At 52.0% G+C, this 14,748-nt stretch overlaps 2 protein-coding genes across 2 annotated transcripts in view; one reads left to right on the forward strand and one right to left on the reverse strand.

The window, feature by feature from the left end:
* The window catches only part of WNT5B (Wnt family member 5B), a 72,817-nt gene that overhangs the window by 21,981 nt on the left and 36,088 nt on the right, over nucleotides 1-14,748 (forward strand). The window lies entirely within an intron of this gene.
* FBXL14 (F-box and leucine rich repeat protein 14) lies at nucleotides 9,742-13,330 on the reverse strand. Its single transcript, XM_008495705.2, has one exon. The coding sequence runs from the start codon at nucleotides 13,312-13,314 to the stop codon at nucleotides 12,112-12,114; it is 1,203 nt and encodes a 400-aa protein (XP_008493927.2). The 5' UTR covers nucleotides 13,315-13,330; the 3' UTR covers nucleotides 9,742-12,111.

A 14,748-nucleotide genomic window follows, 5' to 3' on the forward strand; every position in this document is an offset into this window, starting at 1 on the left:
TGTTAAATCAAGGGGTATGAGAGAACACCTGTAAGGAGCAGGGCTGCCAAGATGTCTATAAAATAAAGTAGTGGAAAACCAGGATATGGTGGATATGGAGAAAAATTATTAGAAGTAAACTGGAAGTGGTTGGGTAGGGAAGGTGCAGGCTATGCCTTTAGGCAGAATTCTAGGAATGGGTAAGATAAATCCTTGTCAGGAATGATCCAAGTATACTTGATCCTACCTCTGTGCAGAATTGGGATGATGATCTCTGGAAGTCCCCCATGTTTCTATCCTGTAAGTAGGGCTTTTCAAGGTTTTCCATTGACAGAAGTCTGTGTATGAATAGAAAGATTCAGGAGTCCAAGAGTGAGGCCTGCTGACAACATTCAGGAGGCAACAGGCTGACAACATTTCCAGCAGGCTTGGAAAGATCTGTTTCTCTTAAAGTACTAAAGGGCAGCTCTCCTTTGGTGCCATGCCTGGTGTTCTGTTACTTAGGGTGAGAAGATGGAGTTAAATCTCACTCTTCACTTGATCTTACACTTGTAGCACTGGTAGTGAGTCACAGAGTTCACAATCCAACCCTGCTAGTTACTGGGTCCCTTATCTTTGGGTGCCGAAGCTTTCACACTATCTTGGAGAGCAAATTCATCCATCTTTCAGAAGTTAGACATGTGCAGAGTATCTTGATGCACATCAGCCTTAATGAGTAATTTTGAGCAGCTAAGCCACTGGTCTTTTTATCTTACTGTCTTAAAACTCTGCAAAAACAGTGTCCCTATGGATGGAAAGAATGAGTTAGAGATGGGCAAAGGACCTGATCCAAGAAAAAAAAAAAAATCCACACAATCCAATACATTTAGGCAGTAAGCAAAAGTACAAAATCTAAATCCCCAGCTTAAGCACCACCTAGCTCCTACAGGCATCTAAATTCCACAAATGCCTCGTTTGCCTTTTTCTCAGTGTTTGTTTATCTGGTTTTTAAAATTAGTTTTATTTTAACACCCCTCAGGTGCTGAGCGTTGTAATTTCGTGTCTGCCCAAAACTGCACGAGTCTGATCATGATCCAGAAAGCAAGCACCCTGACCCCCTGGCCTTCCTTCCTGGGTGCTTTCAGAGCGCACCTAGCACACACAGACAGGATAAGATTGAAAACCCAGTGGCAGCTGCCACTTTCTTTTGAAACATCTTACATAGCAGCCAAATGGCTGGAAAACTCAGGGGTCAAAACCTGATTCACTGTTTCATCCCGCAGCTGCCCCTGGTTCTCAAAGGAGAGACTGGCCCCCAGAGCAAAGGCTTGTGGGCTGTAGCGTCATGTACTCTGTTTCTTGCAGCAGATCTCAAATAATCATTGGTGTGGCTTAGATGAGAATAGTGAAGAGCAGCCCTTTCTCCTGGATGGTTTCTCCAGGAGGGGTAGGTTTGAAGTGCCATGAAGGAAAGGAAGAATTAAAGCAGGTCTCCCACTTCCCTCAGTGCTGTTTCAAAGCAGGGCATGCAGCTGCTTCCTCCTGTTTGCTTGCATGCAAGCTGGTGTGCAGCAATTGCTGGTAGAGGAGAAGCACCTAATTTTGGATCACAGTGAGCGTGGGCAGTTTCTGGTAGCTCTGAGCAAGGTATGGAGCTCCTCAGGCAAGAGAGCCAGTGGCATTTCTCCTCTGGTTGGCCCATGATAAATGTGCTGACAGTAAGTGGCTCTGTGCCCAGCAGGAAGTTGTTTTGGAGCCTTGAAGGTGTCTGATTCTTCTCAGAAGAGAACAAAAGCCCTGAGGACCGCAGCCCCAGGACCCACCCCTGGAGCAAGGCTGTTAAAAGCTGGGTGTTGCAGTGCATGCATCTTCAGTGCCAGGGCTTTTTTGGAGCTTGCTACAAGTAACTTGTGTGAGACCTCCTGCGTAATAGCTTTGCAGAGCCAAAGCCCAGCCTGTCCAGTGGACCGCATCCCTTGCCCCTCCTCCCCCGCCTTGGTTTTTCAGTTCAACAAGGCTCCCAAGTCTGGAACTGGTATCTTTTTTCTCAAGCTGTTACTGCAAATATCCCAAGCTTCTAGTGTTGGTTCTACTGAAAAGCATTTCTGATTGTTGCATGGTGACTGGAGTCGACTTGTCTAACCCAGAGGCTGGGGTCTGTCCTACGGGACAGAGGGGATGTGTGCCGTCCAGCTGAGTATTGGTTTTGCTGTATCCAGCTGCAGTGGTTTAGGTTTCTGGCTGAATCTGTCTGGAAGCGGCACAGAGCAAAATACAAAGAGAGGGAGGGTCGTAAGTACTCCCATTCTCTCCTGATAATCCCTTAAAAAATAATTGCAGGCCTAAACCTCTGGCCTCTAGCAAATTTTCCACTCGATTAGAGGCTTTTGTGAAGCTAGGGTAAGGGACATGCAGACTTGCACATTGTGCCACTGCCCGAAACTTCCAGCTGGGATTTTTTCCATCAAAAGGGGATTTTAGTAAAACCATTATAAGGGGCTTAGTCACAGAAAAGCAGTTGAGCTGAGACAGGGGTAGATTAGCTTTAACATGCTTGTTTTTGGCACCAGGGACAGGGTAGAAGTTACACCCAGCCGCTCACATGCAGCCTCCCCCATCTGGCTGAGTCCCCACCAGGTGTAGGGGGAGGGAGATGTCCCCTCATGTCCCCATGATGTCCCTGCAGCACTCTGCATCTGAAACCTGTGCAGAGAACAGGCAGCCCCGGTGCAAGTCCTTGCTCCCTGTGGTCTGGAAACCAGAAGTTGCTGTGGCAGGGTCAGTCCTTGGTGTGGTCTGAGTGATCTTTTTTGCTAATGGACAGGTGTGTCCCTGGTCAGAAAACCATGAGGGGTGAAAGCCTTTGCAGCCTTAAGGACTGCGGTCCTGCCTGTGCCTTTGATCCGTGTGGGTGGTCCCATGCAGGGACAGGCCCGGTGAAGATGTAGATAAAGCAGCTGGGAGAGCTGCCACCCCAGCCATACCTGTTGTTGTGACTTGGACCTTCAGGGCTGTCAAGGCAGTGCTTTTTATTAGCTCTGCATTTGTCTGCGAGACTCACTGTTGTCAAAATAAAAGCCATGAAGAGTCAGAACATGTAGGGGATGGTTTGCCAGAGCAGACCCTTCAGCTGGGATTTCTTCCCACACTTGTACACCAGCTCTTCTGGGGGTCTTTGGTGGGAAGAGTAGGAAGATGTCCTCTGCACTTAGTGTTTCTCTGCTCTGATCTTCTCTCTCTCCAGCGTTACACGGGGCTGGAAAACTCATTTCAGGTTTCACCATACCAAGTGGCACAAAAAAATAGCGGGACCACAGATGATGGGTGAAGGGGGGGGGACAGGGAAGGTGAGTTTGCCCACTCAGGGATTTGGGGCATACCTTTAGTCAAGCTGCTTCGACCTCATCCTTTTTCCCGGGATGAGTCAGCCAGACGCATCCTCCCTTTCCTCCCCCGGCCACGGGGAGCCGGGGTTCCGATGGGGCCCCCCGTTGGGGGGGGGAAGAGGAGGGGGTAGGCGGGTTGACCTGGTGGCTGGCGGTGGCACTCAGCGGGCAATGCTTCCCCCTGGCGGAACGGAGCCCCAACTGCAGGCCTGGCCCAGCCCGACCCGACCCGAACCGGAGCGGGGATGCGACAGGTCCCGAAAGGTTCTGAGAGATGGGGTTAGAAACCTATCGGTGGCAATGCGGCTCCGGATGAAGGATCACAGATTCGTTTGGGATGGAAAAGACCTCTAAGGTCATCGAGCCCAAGAGTTAACCTAGCATGCCCACCACTAAACCATGTCCATGAGCACCACATCTATATGTCTTTTCGATACCACAAGGGATGGTAACTCCATGACTTCCTTGAGCAGCCGGTTCCAGCACCTGGTAACCTTTTTAGTGAAGAAATTTTTCCTAATATCCAGCCTGAACCTCCCCTTGCACAACTTGAGGACATTTCCTCTTGTTCTACCACTTGCTACTGAGGAGAAGAGACCAACATCCGCCTCATTGCAACTCTTTTCAGTTAGTTGTAGAGAGTGATAAGGTCTCCCCTCAACTTCCCTTTCTCCAGACTAAGCAACCCCAGTTCCCTCAGGTGCTCCTCTTGAGACTTTGCTCTAGACCCTTTCCCAGCTTTGTTACCCTTCTGTGGACATTGTCCAGCACCTCAATTATAGAATCATAGTATAGAATCACATTTTAGGAGTTGGAAGGAACCTCTGGAGATCATTGAGTCCAACCTCCCTGCCAAAGCAGGCTCACTTAGGGCAGATAACATAGAAACGCATCCAGGAAGGTCTTGAAAGGTCTAGAGAAGGAAACCTGGCAACCTCTCTGGGCAGCCTGTTTCAGTGGGCTATCACCTGTATATTAAAAACATTTTTCCTCATATTGAGATGGAACTTCTTGAGTTCCAGCTTATGTCTGTTGCCTCTCATCCTATCACAAGGCACCACTGAAGAAGCTGAGCCCTTCTTGACACCCATCCTTCAGATATTTATAAACATTAATAAGATCCCCTATCAATCTTCTCTTCTCCAGACTAACAGCCCCAGGTCTCTCAGCTTTTCCTCATAAGACAGATGTTCCAGTCCTCTGATCATCCTTGTACTCCTCTATTGGACTCTCTCTAGTATATCCCTGTCTTTCTTGTACTGAGGGACCCTGAACTGAACACAGTGTTTGAGGTGCAGACTCACCGGTGCCAAGTACAGGAGCACTGTCACTTCTCTTGTCCTTCTGACCACACAATTTCTAATGCAGGCCAGGATGCTGTTGGCTGCCTTCACCACCTGGGCACACTCCTGGCTTATATTAGCTGGCTGTTGACCAACACTCCCAGACCCTTTTCTGATGTGCAGCTTTCCAGACACTTCCCCAAGCCTGTAGTGGTTGCATGGAGTTGTTGAGACCCATGTGTACAACCCAGCACTTAGCCTTGTTAAACATTGTTAAACTGCTCTTGACCATTGATCCAACTTGCCCAGATCCCCCTGTAAAGCCTTCCTACATTCAGGCAGATCAACACTTCTGTCCAGCTTGGTGTCCTCTGCAAACTTGCTGTGGGTGCACTTGATCCCCTTGTCCAGAGCACTAATAAAGATATTAGAGACAGTTGGCCCCAGGACTGAGCCCAGGGGAACACCACTTATGACTGGCTGCCAACCAGGTATAGGGGATGAGTTTGCAGATAGAGGATAGAGATGCACATAGGGGATGTGGATGCTTCACCCAGCCCCTGCCAGTGCAGAAACCCCACTTGTATCATAGGCAGCATTTGCTTTCCCTTGTTACTATGTCGTCCCTGTCTCATTTTACTGGCTGTCTGGCAGATGAGTGGTCTGAGGGATCCCCATCACCTCTGGCCAGTCTGCATAGGGTTTGGTGGCATGTAGGGGGCTTTGTCCAAGTGGCTAGAGATTTGCTAGCATCAAGAGGTGGGCATTGCATCCACAAGCCTGGAAAAGCAGAGGAAGCCAGCTTGCTTGAGGCACAAGCAGCCTTACAGGACTTCTCCTCAACATGTGTGACAAGGAGTTTATAGCACTGAAGGATGCATGTTCTTCACACTGGGATACTGAGCAGGCAGCTGTGGCTGTCATGAAATGAAATAATGGCAGGGTTTTGTTGCTGATGGGTGTTTGGCATTTCAGCTCATTGAACAAGGAGAGAGGCTGCTGGCCACAGAGCTGTGATCAGTGTGGTGGTCTGTACATCTTTGGTGCCAACCTGCCAAACTGGCTTAAGTTGCCCAGGGGTTGTAAAGCTGGGACACTTAGTGGGAGGGAGAGGGAGGAAGAGAATGAAGCTCAAGTAATTTTCACTGGAGTTTTTATTTAAAGCTAGGAGGGGAAATTGCTTCATCTTCAAATTACTAATCTGTGCCTGGAGACACAAGACTCTAAAGGAAAATAACTAGGAGGAGTTGCCCGTTTTTAGATCCAACTGAGTTTCTGTAGCAGAAGTGGAGTTTCATTTATGTCTCAGTTAATTCTCTCATGTGGAAATACTTGCTCAGGGCATGTGTCCAGACCCTGGTATTAAACTTTTGACGCCCTTTCCAAAACATGCCCTAGATTTTCTAAAATCTTTTTGAAAAATCCCATTTCCGCTCATCTTCCTGTTGTAAGGACAAATCAGGTTCCGATCTTTCGAAATCTTTGCAGTGCTGTTTCAGGTGGAGCTGCCATTGAGCTAACGCATTTGGTAGATTCAATTAAAGAAGGGGGAGAAACACTAGCATCCCTGCCAAACGTGGCTGGAGTCTGAGTTCTGGCACAGGATCCTGACAACCCCTCTCCAGCTCTTTCTTCCGTGCAGCTTGGGGCTGGGGAATTGAGCGGGACGGCCCTGCTGGCTGGCTGTGGCAGGGAGTGTCATGCAGCCCAGCCAGCAGCTCTGGTCCCTGAGGGGTCCTCATATCCAGCCCACACCACCCTGTTTGGTTTATTGATTATCTTTTTCCTCCACAGAAGGCACTATTAAAGAGCTGCTGGCTGAAAGAGTGGGATTTAAGGTAAGGGAGGGAGAGAGAGAAAACAAAAAAATGTTCCACTTTGCCAGAAGCATCCTGCATACGTACGAAGCGAGGCTGCCAGATCCAAGGGATGCCTGCCCTTGAGCTGTTAATGGCAGCCTGTGCTAAGTTCCAGCTTTAGTTCCAAAAACTTGGGTGTCTTGGCCACCCAGCTCTCATTTTAACTCTTCCCTGACGACCAAAGGGCATGTTCAGTAGTAACCTCAATACTATCTAGCACAGAGATCACATGTCCTGCTAGCACAGGCCCCAGGTGGCTTGCATGACAGCTGCCCCGTGACCCCGTTATTTATTATCAGGGAAACAAAGGACCCCAGAACCACCACGACGAACTGATTCAGTCCAGCCCACAGTATGGGGTGGGAACATATAAAATGTATAAATCTGTCATGCGCGGACCTCCCATATGCCAGTCCAAGGGCAGTAGGACCCAGGTGGAGCCTTCCTGTCCTCCCCATCTCCCAGAGAGAGGAGCCAGCTCTGGCCAGAGGAGCAGCTGCTGCAGCAGACTGGGGACCTCCACGCATGTAGGGACTTTGCTGCAGCTTGTGAGCCAGCATACCCTGTCACTCACCCTCTGTTCCTGACCACCTCCTCTCCTGACCAGTCCCCTCACCCCCTCTTAATGTCACTCCTGCATTGCTCTGCTTTCTGCTGCCACCTTTCAAGCGTGGTCCCTCTACTCCCCAGGGTCACCAGTCCATAAAGCAGGTCCTTGGTTCAGCCTCTATGCCCCAGCTGTAGGCAAGGGACCCTTCTGCCCCTGCTAGAGTGTCTGGATATGCTTTTGCTGGGTACAGCAGTGAAAGCTGGCACCAAAACCACCGCTGGGGCACTCCAGGCTCTCTGACACAGATGAAAGACTGCCAGCTTGCTTCCAAATAGTGGTGCGGGTTTTTTACGGTTTTCTACCCCAGTTGCCAATTGAGTTGTCTTCAAAAATTCAAGAGCGTCTGGAGAGTGAAAATTAAGTTTCCTTGTTAGCCTGAGGAGTCACGTGGTAATTTGTATATGGCTGCTGGCAGTGGATTGTGTAAGAAATCCTTCTCTTCACTAGCAAACACTTGCACCCCCCCCACCCTGGCCTCGCTGGGCAGTGAAGAGCACAAGGAGGTGCTGCCCCACTGGGGCATGAGGAGCATTTCTCCATTTGCAGGAACAGCCTAGGGTGTCTAAAATGCTGGGCTTTGGAGAGACTTTGGTTTCAGCAGCTTCCTTGGGCTTCAGTTCCCCTTAATTAGCACTGTGAGCCATGTGTGCTATGTTTTGGCTTGGTTTTGTTTATGTGGGAAGTTTGGGGATTTTTTTTTAGGGGGAAAAAAATTCTGTCCTAGTTCTGATTACAGAACTTACAAAGTACACACATTTTGACATAGATGCTTCACTCTAACCCATGTGATCATGGGGCTTATTAAGGAGATGCCATTTTCATTCTAATCTAGCAGAAACAAATCTACCTTACGAGAGGTGTATCTTGTTCCCCATCCCTGTCTGGAACTGCTGCCTACCCCAGGAACATTTGCATTTACAGCAGTAATGGAAACCTGATCTGGAATTCCCATTGTTTATAATGTTCATACATCCTCTTTTTTAGTCAAGAAGTTACTGTAAACTTTTTTTCTTAGTGCAGAGAAGACAGACCCCAAGCCTCCCTCCAAGGAAAGGAAGATGGATATAGTGTCAGGCTCTATTAGATCCAATTGTGGTGGCTTTCCCTAACACGAACAATGCAGCTTTTGTGATGGACTCCCAGCAGAAAGCTTGGAAGTCTTGGAAGGAGGAAAAATCAACACACACCCCAAAGCCCAAGCCTTGAGGCAGTCCAGGTCCTCGGGATGTGGAGGAGGTGGTGTTTCTTTTCAGAAGGGCCAGAGTTGGGAACTATTTTCCCCTTAGAAATGCAGCAGTGACATAAAAGGGGTGAGGTGGTTAGAGTTGGCAGCAAAGTATGCCCACCAGTCCGGCCTCAACCAAATATACCTGTGGAGGCAGAGGTTAAGAACCTGGGGCAGGTTGGCCCCCCTGATGCACAGGGCATCTCCTTTGGTAGGGCATATGACCCACCTGGAGCAGCAGCCTGTGGAGGGCTGCAGGAGCCAAACAAAGTGGCCTGCTCAGCGCTGGAAGTGCTTAAAATGCAAATGTACAGGAACTTCAGACCATCCCCCTCCCTCCTCCTCAGCGTGGAGGAAAGCAGCTTAAATACAGCCAGGCCTGGAGAGGAATGTTAAGAAGAGGGGAAGAATCGCCCTCCTCCTTTCCATAGGGACCCGGGCCCGGCCAGATTGAGTATGCATGACTGAGCAAGCAAGCAAGGACAGCTCCTCTTTTAACTTTGCTGAACAATGGCTCCGGCTTCTTCCACCATTTCGCATTCCCCCTCCTTCGAGGCAGAAAGGGGACAGCGGGGCAAGCGAGCCCCACCACCGGGCTTGGGGGGGGGGAGATGGGCTTTTGTCACTGCCTTATAAATATCACGTAAGCTCCGTCTCCAACAATAAAAACCCCACATCATGGAAGGTTAAAAAGCGACCCCATCAGGTTAAGAGTCATACATTGTGGAGAAAGATTATGGGCTAGGACAAAGGACACCTTAGATAAGTCAATTTATTTTTATTTTTTTTTAATATTCCCGATTTACTTCCTCCTTAATCTTAGCCTGGACAGTGGAAACTAACCAGAATATTTTGGGTTTCCCAGGTCCTAGTGCACTGGTGAGGGCATGATTGTTGAGGGTTGTCACTCCTGGGGAATGTTTTTTATTTGATGGGTCTTCCACCCAGGGCGTGTCTCATTTAAGTAAATCACACACACACACATAAAAACCTCTGCTACCTTGAGCTTTAAAAAATTAGGAAACGCAGCCTTTCTATCCCCCCTCCCAAATGCCTTTCTCTGCCCTTGAACAATCACTAGCAAACTTCAGTGCTTTCAGTCTGTCTTAACCCCAGACTGAGCTGACACCTCACACCTACGAGCAGCTGAACTCAAGTTTCTCACCACGGCTGCTGCTGCTGCGAGCGTCCTGGCAGACAAGTCTGGTCCTACTAAGCCCCCTCCTTTCAAACTCTTCAAAGTGATGTTGCTCAACATCCTGCATAGGAGGCATGGGCTTTCTTCCTTCTCTTGCCACTCACTGGAACAAGACTGAGCAGCCCCAAACCCCCAACACGAGCCCCACAGGATACTTACCAAACTCAACACATAGACAGAGAGATACCCATCTTTAAAAAGCACAGACAAGACACATATGGCTTTTTTTTTTTTTTTTCAAAAACATACTTCATATTTCCTCTTTTATTATATAAATATGTTTAACCTTTTACTGTAAGAATATAAAATGTTTTAAGAGGATCTTTGTTATTTTTTTTATACAAATTCACAAACAGTACAATTAATCCATAGGGGTCTCTGGGTTTGTGTTAACTCCGTGGTCTGGCCTGTTACTGTGGAGGGTTTGAGATTTTGAACAGATGAGCAGGAAAAAACCCAAGATATTTTTCTTTTTAAAAAAAGCAAACAAAACAAAATCCAAACTTACTCTTTCTCTTTAAAATAATAATTAAAAAAAATAAATCTAAAGACCCAGCTCCATTTTATTGACAGAGATAAGACAGATGAACTTCAGTCTCCTCCCCTTCACATTGCAGCCTCAGGGCCTGCAGGCCAGCTCTGCTCCTCTCCACCTACAAACAGGAAGCCTGGCATAGTGACCTTTTGTAGGTGATCTGGCAGGGGAGGGGAAAGCATTTGCATATATCTATATATATAATTTATTTTTTTAAAAAAGAGCTTGCATTTTACATGTTTCTGTTAACAGTAGCCCAATTCTCAGCATGGATTCTCACGTAACATGTTTGTGCTAGAGGAGTAAAAATGCAGAAGCACAGTTTGGGTCCCCAGTCCCCAGTGAAGAGGGAGGGAGAGGCACAACCAGAATGTGAAGGTGGGACACAATAAGGTAAGCTTAAAAAAAAATGAAAAAAAAAAAAAAAAAAAAAGGCGGGGAGGGCAGGGAGAAAAAGAACAACAAACCCAAGGGGCATTATTCCAGTCTAGGCACAAAAATGTTTCAGTTTCAAAATCTCTTTCCTGTAAGAATTCCAGGGCTTTTGAGGAGGAAAAAAAAAAAAAAAGTAACAAATTAAAACGAGGTAGCCAGACATCATATATATATTTATATATATAGAATATATTCAGCAGAAAAAAAATGTACTTAAAAATCCACAAGAACAGCAACTTCAAATGTCTTAAAAAATAAAACCATGTAAGAAAATGAATACTGTGAAGAATGAGTGAGGAAAACTGGAATCAGTTGCAGGACATAAGCAAGGGATAGATGGGAGAGTAAGAGGCTGTTTTTGTAGCAGTAATTTTTTTTATGCATTTCAAAATAAAAACAGGTCACAGTATCTCAAATGAAGCAGAAATGAAGCTAGGGATTCTTCCTCAAGTCCCCTGGGTAGAGGGGAAGCTACCCACCCCTCATACCCGCTCACGCCCAACTCAAAGAGGAATGGATATGTAGCTGGATATGTCTGTCCCTGTTGCCAAGAAGAAGGAGGGGAGAAAAAGAGAGAATGATCAAAGGGAAGATGAGTCTAGGTGTCCCCCAGTGTATGGGAAGGCTTAAAAGACTGGGGCCCATGTCCAGTCCCCACAGAGACAGGAGAAGGAGGAAATGGTATCTTCATCTCCAGTAGAGATGGGGAGAGAGAATGGAGTGCCTAGGCTTTTCCATTAACTATAGTGCAGGATGGCATAGAAACATTCTGACAAAAGGAGGCTGTAGCTAGCTATCCCTAGTCTCAGTGCAGTGAAGAACTGGAATAGTGGGAGGCTGTATCCACCCACAGCGGAGTATAACATGGAACTGGAGATTGAAAACAGATTAAAAAAAATAAAAATAAAATAATAATAATAATAAAAAAATCAATGTACCTAGGGAGCAGTATTTCTGTCACAATTCCCAGTTAACAGAGGAGGGGCAAGTGCAGAGGTGGAATGGTTATTTTACCAAAAGCTGTATCTGTGCCCAGTGCAAGATGACTGGGTGGCTGGGTCTCTTAAGTGTAGCGAGGAAGCCTTTTCTGCTCTTGTTATTGGTTGTTCCCATCTCCATTCCCACTCTCCTTTATAGAAACCAAAAATAATCTATTCTGAATACATGGCAAAACAAGGGTCTATCTTTATCCATCCTTAGTGCACAAGGGGATGGAGTCAGGGAGTGGAGATAAAGAGGGGTGTTTCTAGCCCCAGTGCCTAAGAGTGTGGGCTTCTACCTCTTCCACAGGGAAGGATGCTGTGGGGGAAGGGGGAGCTCTGCCTCTCCAGCATGGAGCTGGAGGCATTACCTGGAAAAAGGACAGGTGCTTTCCCTCTCTCCTCCTGCTCCCCTTCCTCCTCCTCCAGGGCAAGGGTAGGTAAGCAGCACAGAAGGGTCAAGGATATACTCTCTTTCTCTATGCTCCTCCCTCCGGTGCCAGGGTGTGTGGGTGGCATGGCTCTGTGCGTGCCCCTCTCTCTCTCTTTCTCTCCTCCATTGCAGCAGTCAGTCAGTCAGTCGGTCGGTCTGTCAAGGAGTCCCTCCAGAGGAGATGGAGGTCCCGGGCCGCCCCCCTCCTCTCACCTGACCTTCTCGCTCTCAGTCATTTCCCAAAGTCCCAGGTTGAGCACCTTGAGGCAGGGCAGCTGGGTGATGCGCTCCAAGCCCCGCTTGGTAATGCGGGTGCAGCCGTAGAGATCGATGCCGGTCAGCTGGCTGAGGTGTTCTGCGATGAGCTCCAGGCCCTTGTCAGTGATGCGGACGCACTGCCCGATGTTGAGGGTGCGGAGCCCGTGCATCTGCCGCACCATGCGGTTGATGCCCTCGTCGCTAATGTGGCAGGAGCAGAGGGAGAGGGAGCGCAGCCCGTCCAGGCCCTGTGCGATATAGGCTAGGCTCTGGTCCCCCACCTTGTCGCAGAAGGAGACGTCGAGGCCAGAGAGCCGCAGGCTGCCCATGGCCAGATGCATGATGCCCGTGTCACTGATGTTGTCGCAGGAGCGCAGGTTGAGGCTGCGCAGGCTGCTCATGTGCGACAGGTGCAGCAGCCCCGCGTCCGAGATGCCCCCGCAGAAGCTGAGGTTGAGCTGGCGGAGGCGGCCCAGCCCGCGGGCCAGGTGCTTGAGCGAGAGGTCGCTGAGCTTCTGGCAGTCCTGCAGCGTGAGCTGCTCCAGGCCCAGGCAGCCCTCGGCCGCGCTGCGCGTCATGCCCGCCAGGTGCCCGATGCCCACGTCGGAGAGGTGCCGGCAGGAGCGCAGGTTGAGGCTCTTGAGGCGCTGCAGGCCCCAGGCGATGAGGAGGAGGCCGGTGTTGGTGATGTTGCTGCAGCCCCCCAGCTCCAGCACCTCCAAGCCCTTGAGGTACTGGGCGATGCGGCCCAGGCTGCTGTCCGTGATCTGCTTGCAGAGGCTCAGGTTGAGCGAGCGCAGGGAGCTGATCTCCGCCACGAAGGCGTGGCCCAGCCCGTTGTCGGTGAGGTTGTAGCAGCCGCTGAGGTTGAGGCTCTCGATGTCCGCCATGCCCTGGATCACGTAGCTCAGGCTGCGCCGCAGCGACAGGATCTGCACCCGCCGGATGCCCCGCGCCGCCAGGCTGGGGAAGAGCGAGGGGTTGGCGCGGCGCAGGTGCAGCTTGGCCTCCACGCCCCGCCAGACCGAGCGGTGGTAGGCGGCGTCCCGCCAGGCCGTGCACACCTGCGCCGCCCGGCCCTTGTCCCGCACCTCCAGGTACCCGAAGATCATGGCCAGCAGCTCGGGGAACAGGCACGAGATGTGCGTTTCCATCGCACGCCCGCGCCCGGCCGCCCCCGCCGGCGCCGCGCTCCTCCTCGCCGCCGGGCCCGGCCCGCTTCCGCTCGGGGCCCGCCCGCCTTCCGCTCCGCGCCGTGCCGCGCCGCGCTCCTCCTCGCCGCCGCCGCCCTCACATCGCCGGCCCGGGCGGCGCGGCCCGGCCCGCGGGAGACACTTTGCGCGACCGCCGGCCCGGCCCGGCCCCGCGCCCTGCGGCCGCCGCCTCCTCTACCGCCGCGCCGGGCGGGCCGCGCCGCTGCTGCCGCCGCGCTGCTGCGGCCGCGCCGCCCCGTGCCGCATCGTGCCGCCTCCCGGCGGGCGGGCGAGCGAGTGCGCCCCGGCGGCGGCGGCGGCGGCGGCCCCCGTGCTCCGTCCCTGGTGCCGGCCGCCGAGCCCCGCCGCCTCCCTTTGTCTCCGCGCTGCCGCCGCTCACAGCCCCCGGCCCCGGGCCGCCCGCATCCCGCGGCGGAGGCAGCGAGAAGGCAGCGAGGCCAGGGAGTCGCGCTGGCCCGGCCCGGCCCACCCCGCCGCCGGTACCGACTCCGCCGCTCCGGGCCCGGCCGCCGCCAGCCGCCTGCTTCACTCCGCCGCGCGCCGCTCGCTGCTGGGCCCCGGCGCCGCGCTCCGGCCGGGCGGGAGGGAGGGGGAGGAGGCGCGGCGAGGCGGGGGGGGTGGGGGGGGGGAGGAGGAGGGAGGGAGGAACGGAGGGAAGGAGGAGGCGGCGCTGGGCCGGGCCTGTCGGCGGCGGCGCCGCTCGCCTTCTCTGCCCCCCTTCCTTCCCCCCTGTACCGCTTGCGCAATGGTACGATCCGGAACACTCGGAGCCGTCGCCCTGGAAACAGCGCGGCCCATTCGCTGAGCCCCGCCGTTAACTGTTGCAGCGCCGCCGCGGCGCCTCTCGTCTCGCCGCTCCTCCGCTGGGAGCGGTCGGAGGGTGACTCGGGCGCCCCCACCCCCTGCCCCCCCATTTCCTCCCTGTCAGTGAGGAGAAGTCGTGTCTGGATGCTGCGTTGTCACCCTCGGGTGACTTGTCCCTGCTGCGGGTGGCCGTCCCTCTTCAGGCCTTCCTGCTCCCCCAGGAGCCACCGGCACCTACCAGCGGCCCACCTGTCACTGCCGCTTGAGGCTGGCGAGTGAGCGGAGCCTTGAGTTGCCTGGGGATCCACCGTGAGGAGGGACTGGGGGTTCACGCTGCTGCACAGTGGGGCAAGGGGAAAGCACCCGGTCACCCTGTGGCTGCTGTAGTCTGCGGTTTGGCCCGAGACTGCATGATGACCTTGAGGGACAAAATCTGGGGACTCCCTATCTAGGCATCCCTGCAGGAGTGATAGGAGTTTATCCATTTATGTAAACAGCTCGGAGATCTGGGTAGCTGTCAAGGCTGGGAGACCGCTGCATGGGACATGTTATGGTCTCTGTGATAGGAAA

Source organism: Calypte anna, chromosome 1 (genome assembly GCF_003957555.1).
Source record: "Calypte anna isolate BGI_N300 chromosome 1, bCalAnn1_v1.p, whole genome shotgun sequence".
NCBI classification, from domain to species: domain Eukaryota; kingdom Metazoa; phylum Chordata; class Aves; order Apodiformes; family Trochilidae; genus Calypte; species Calypte anna.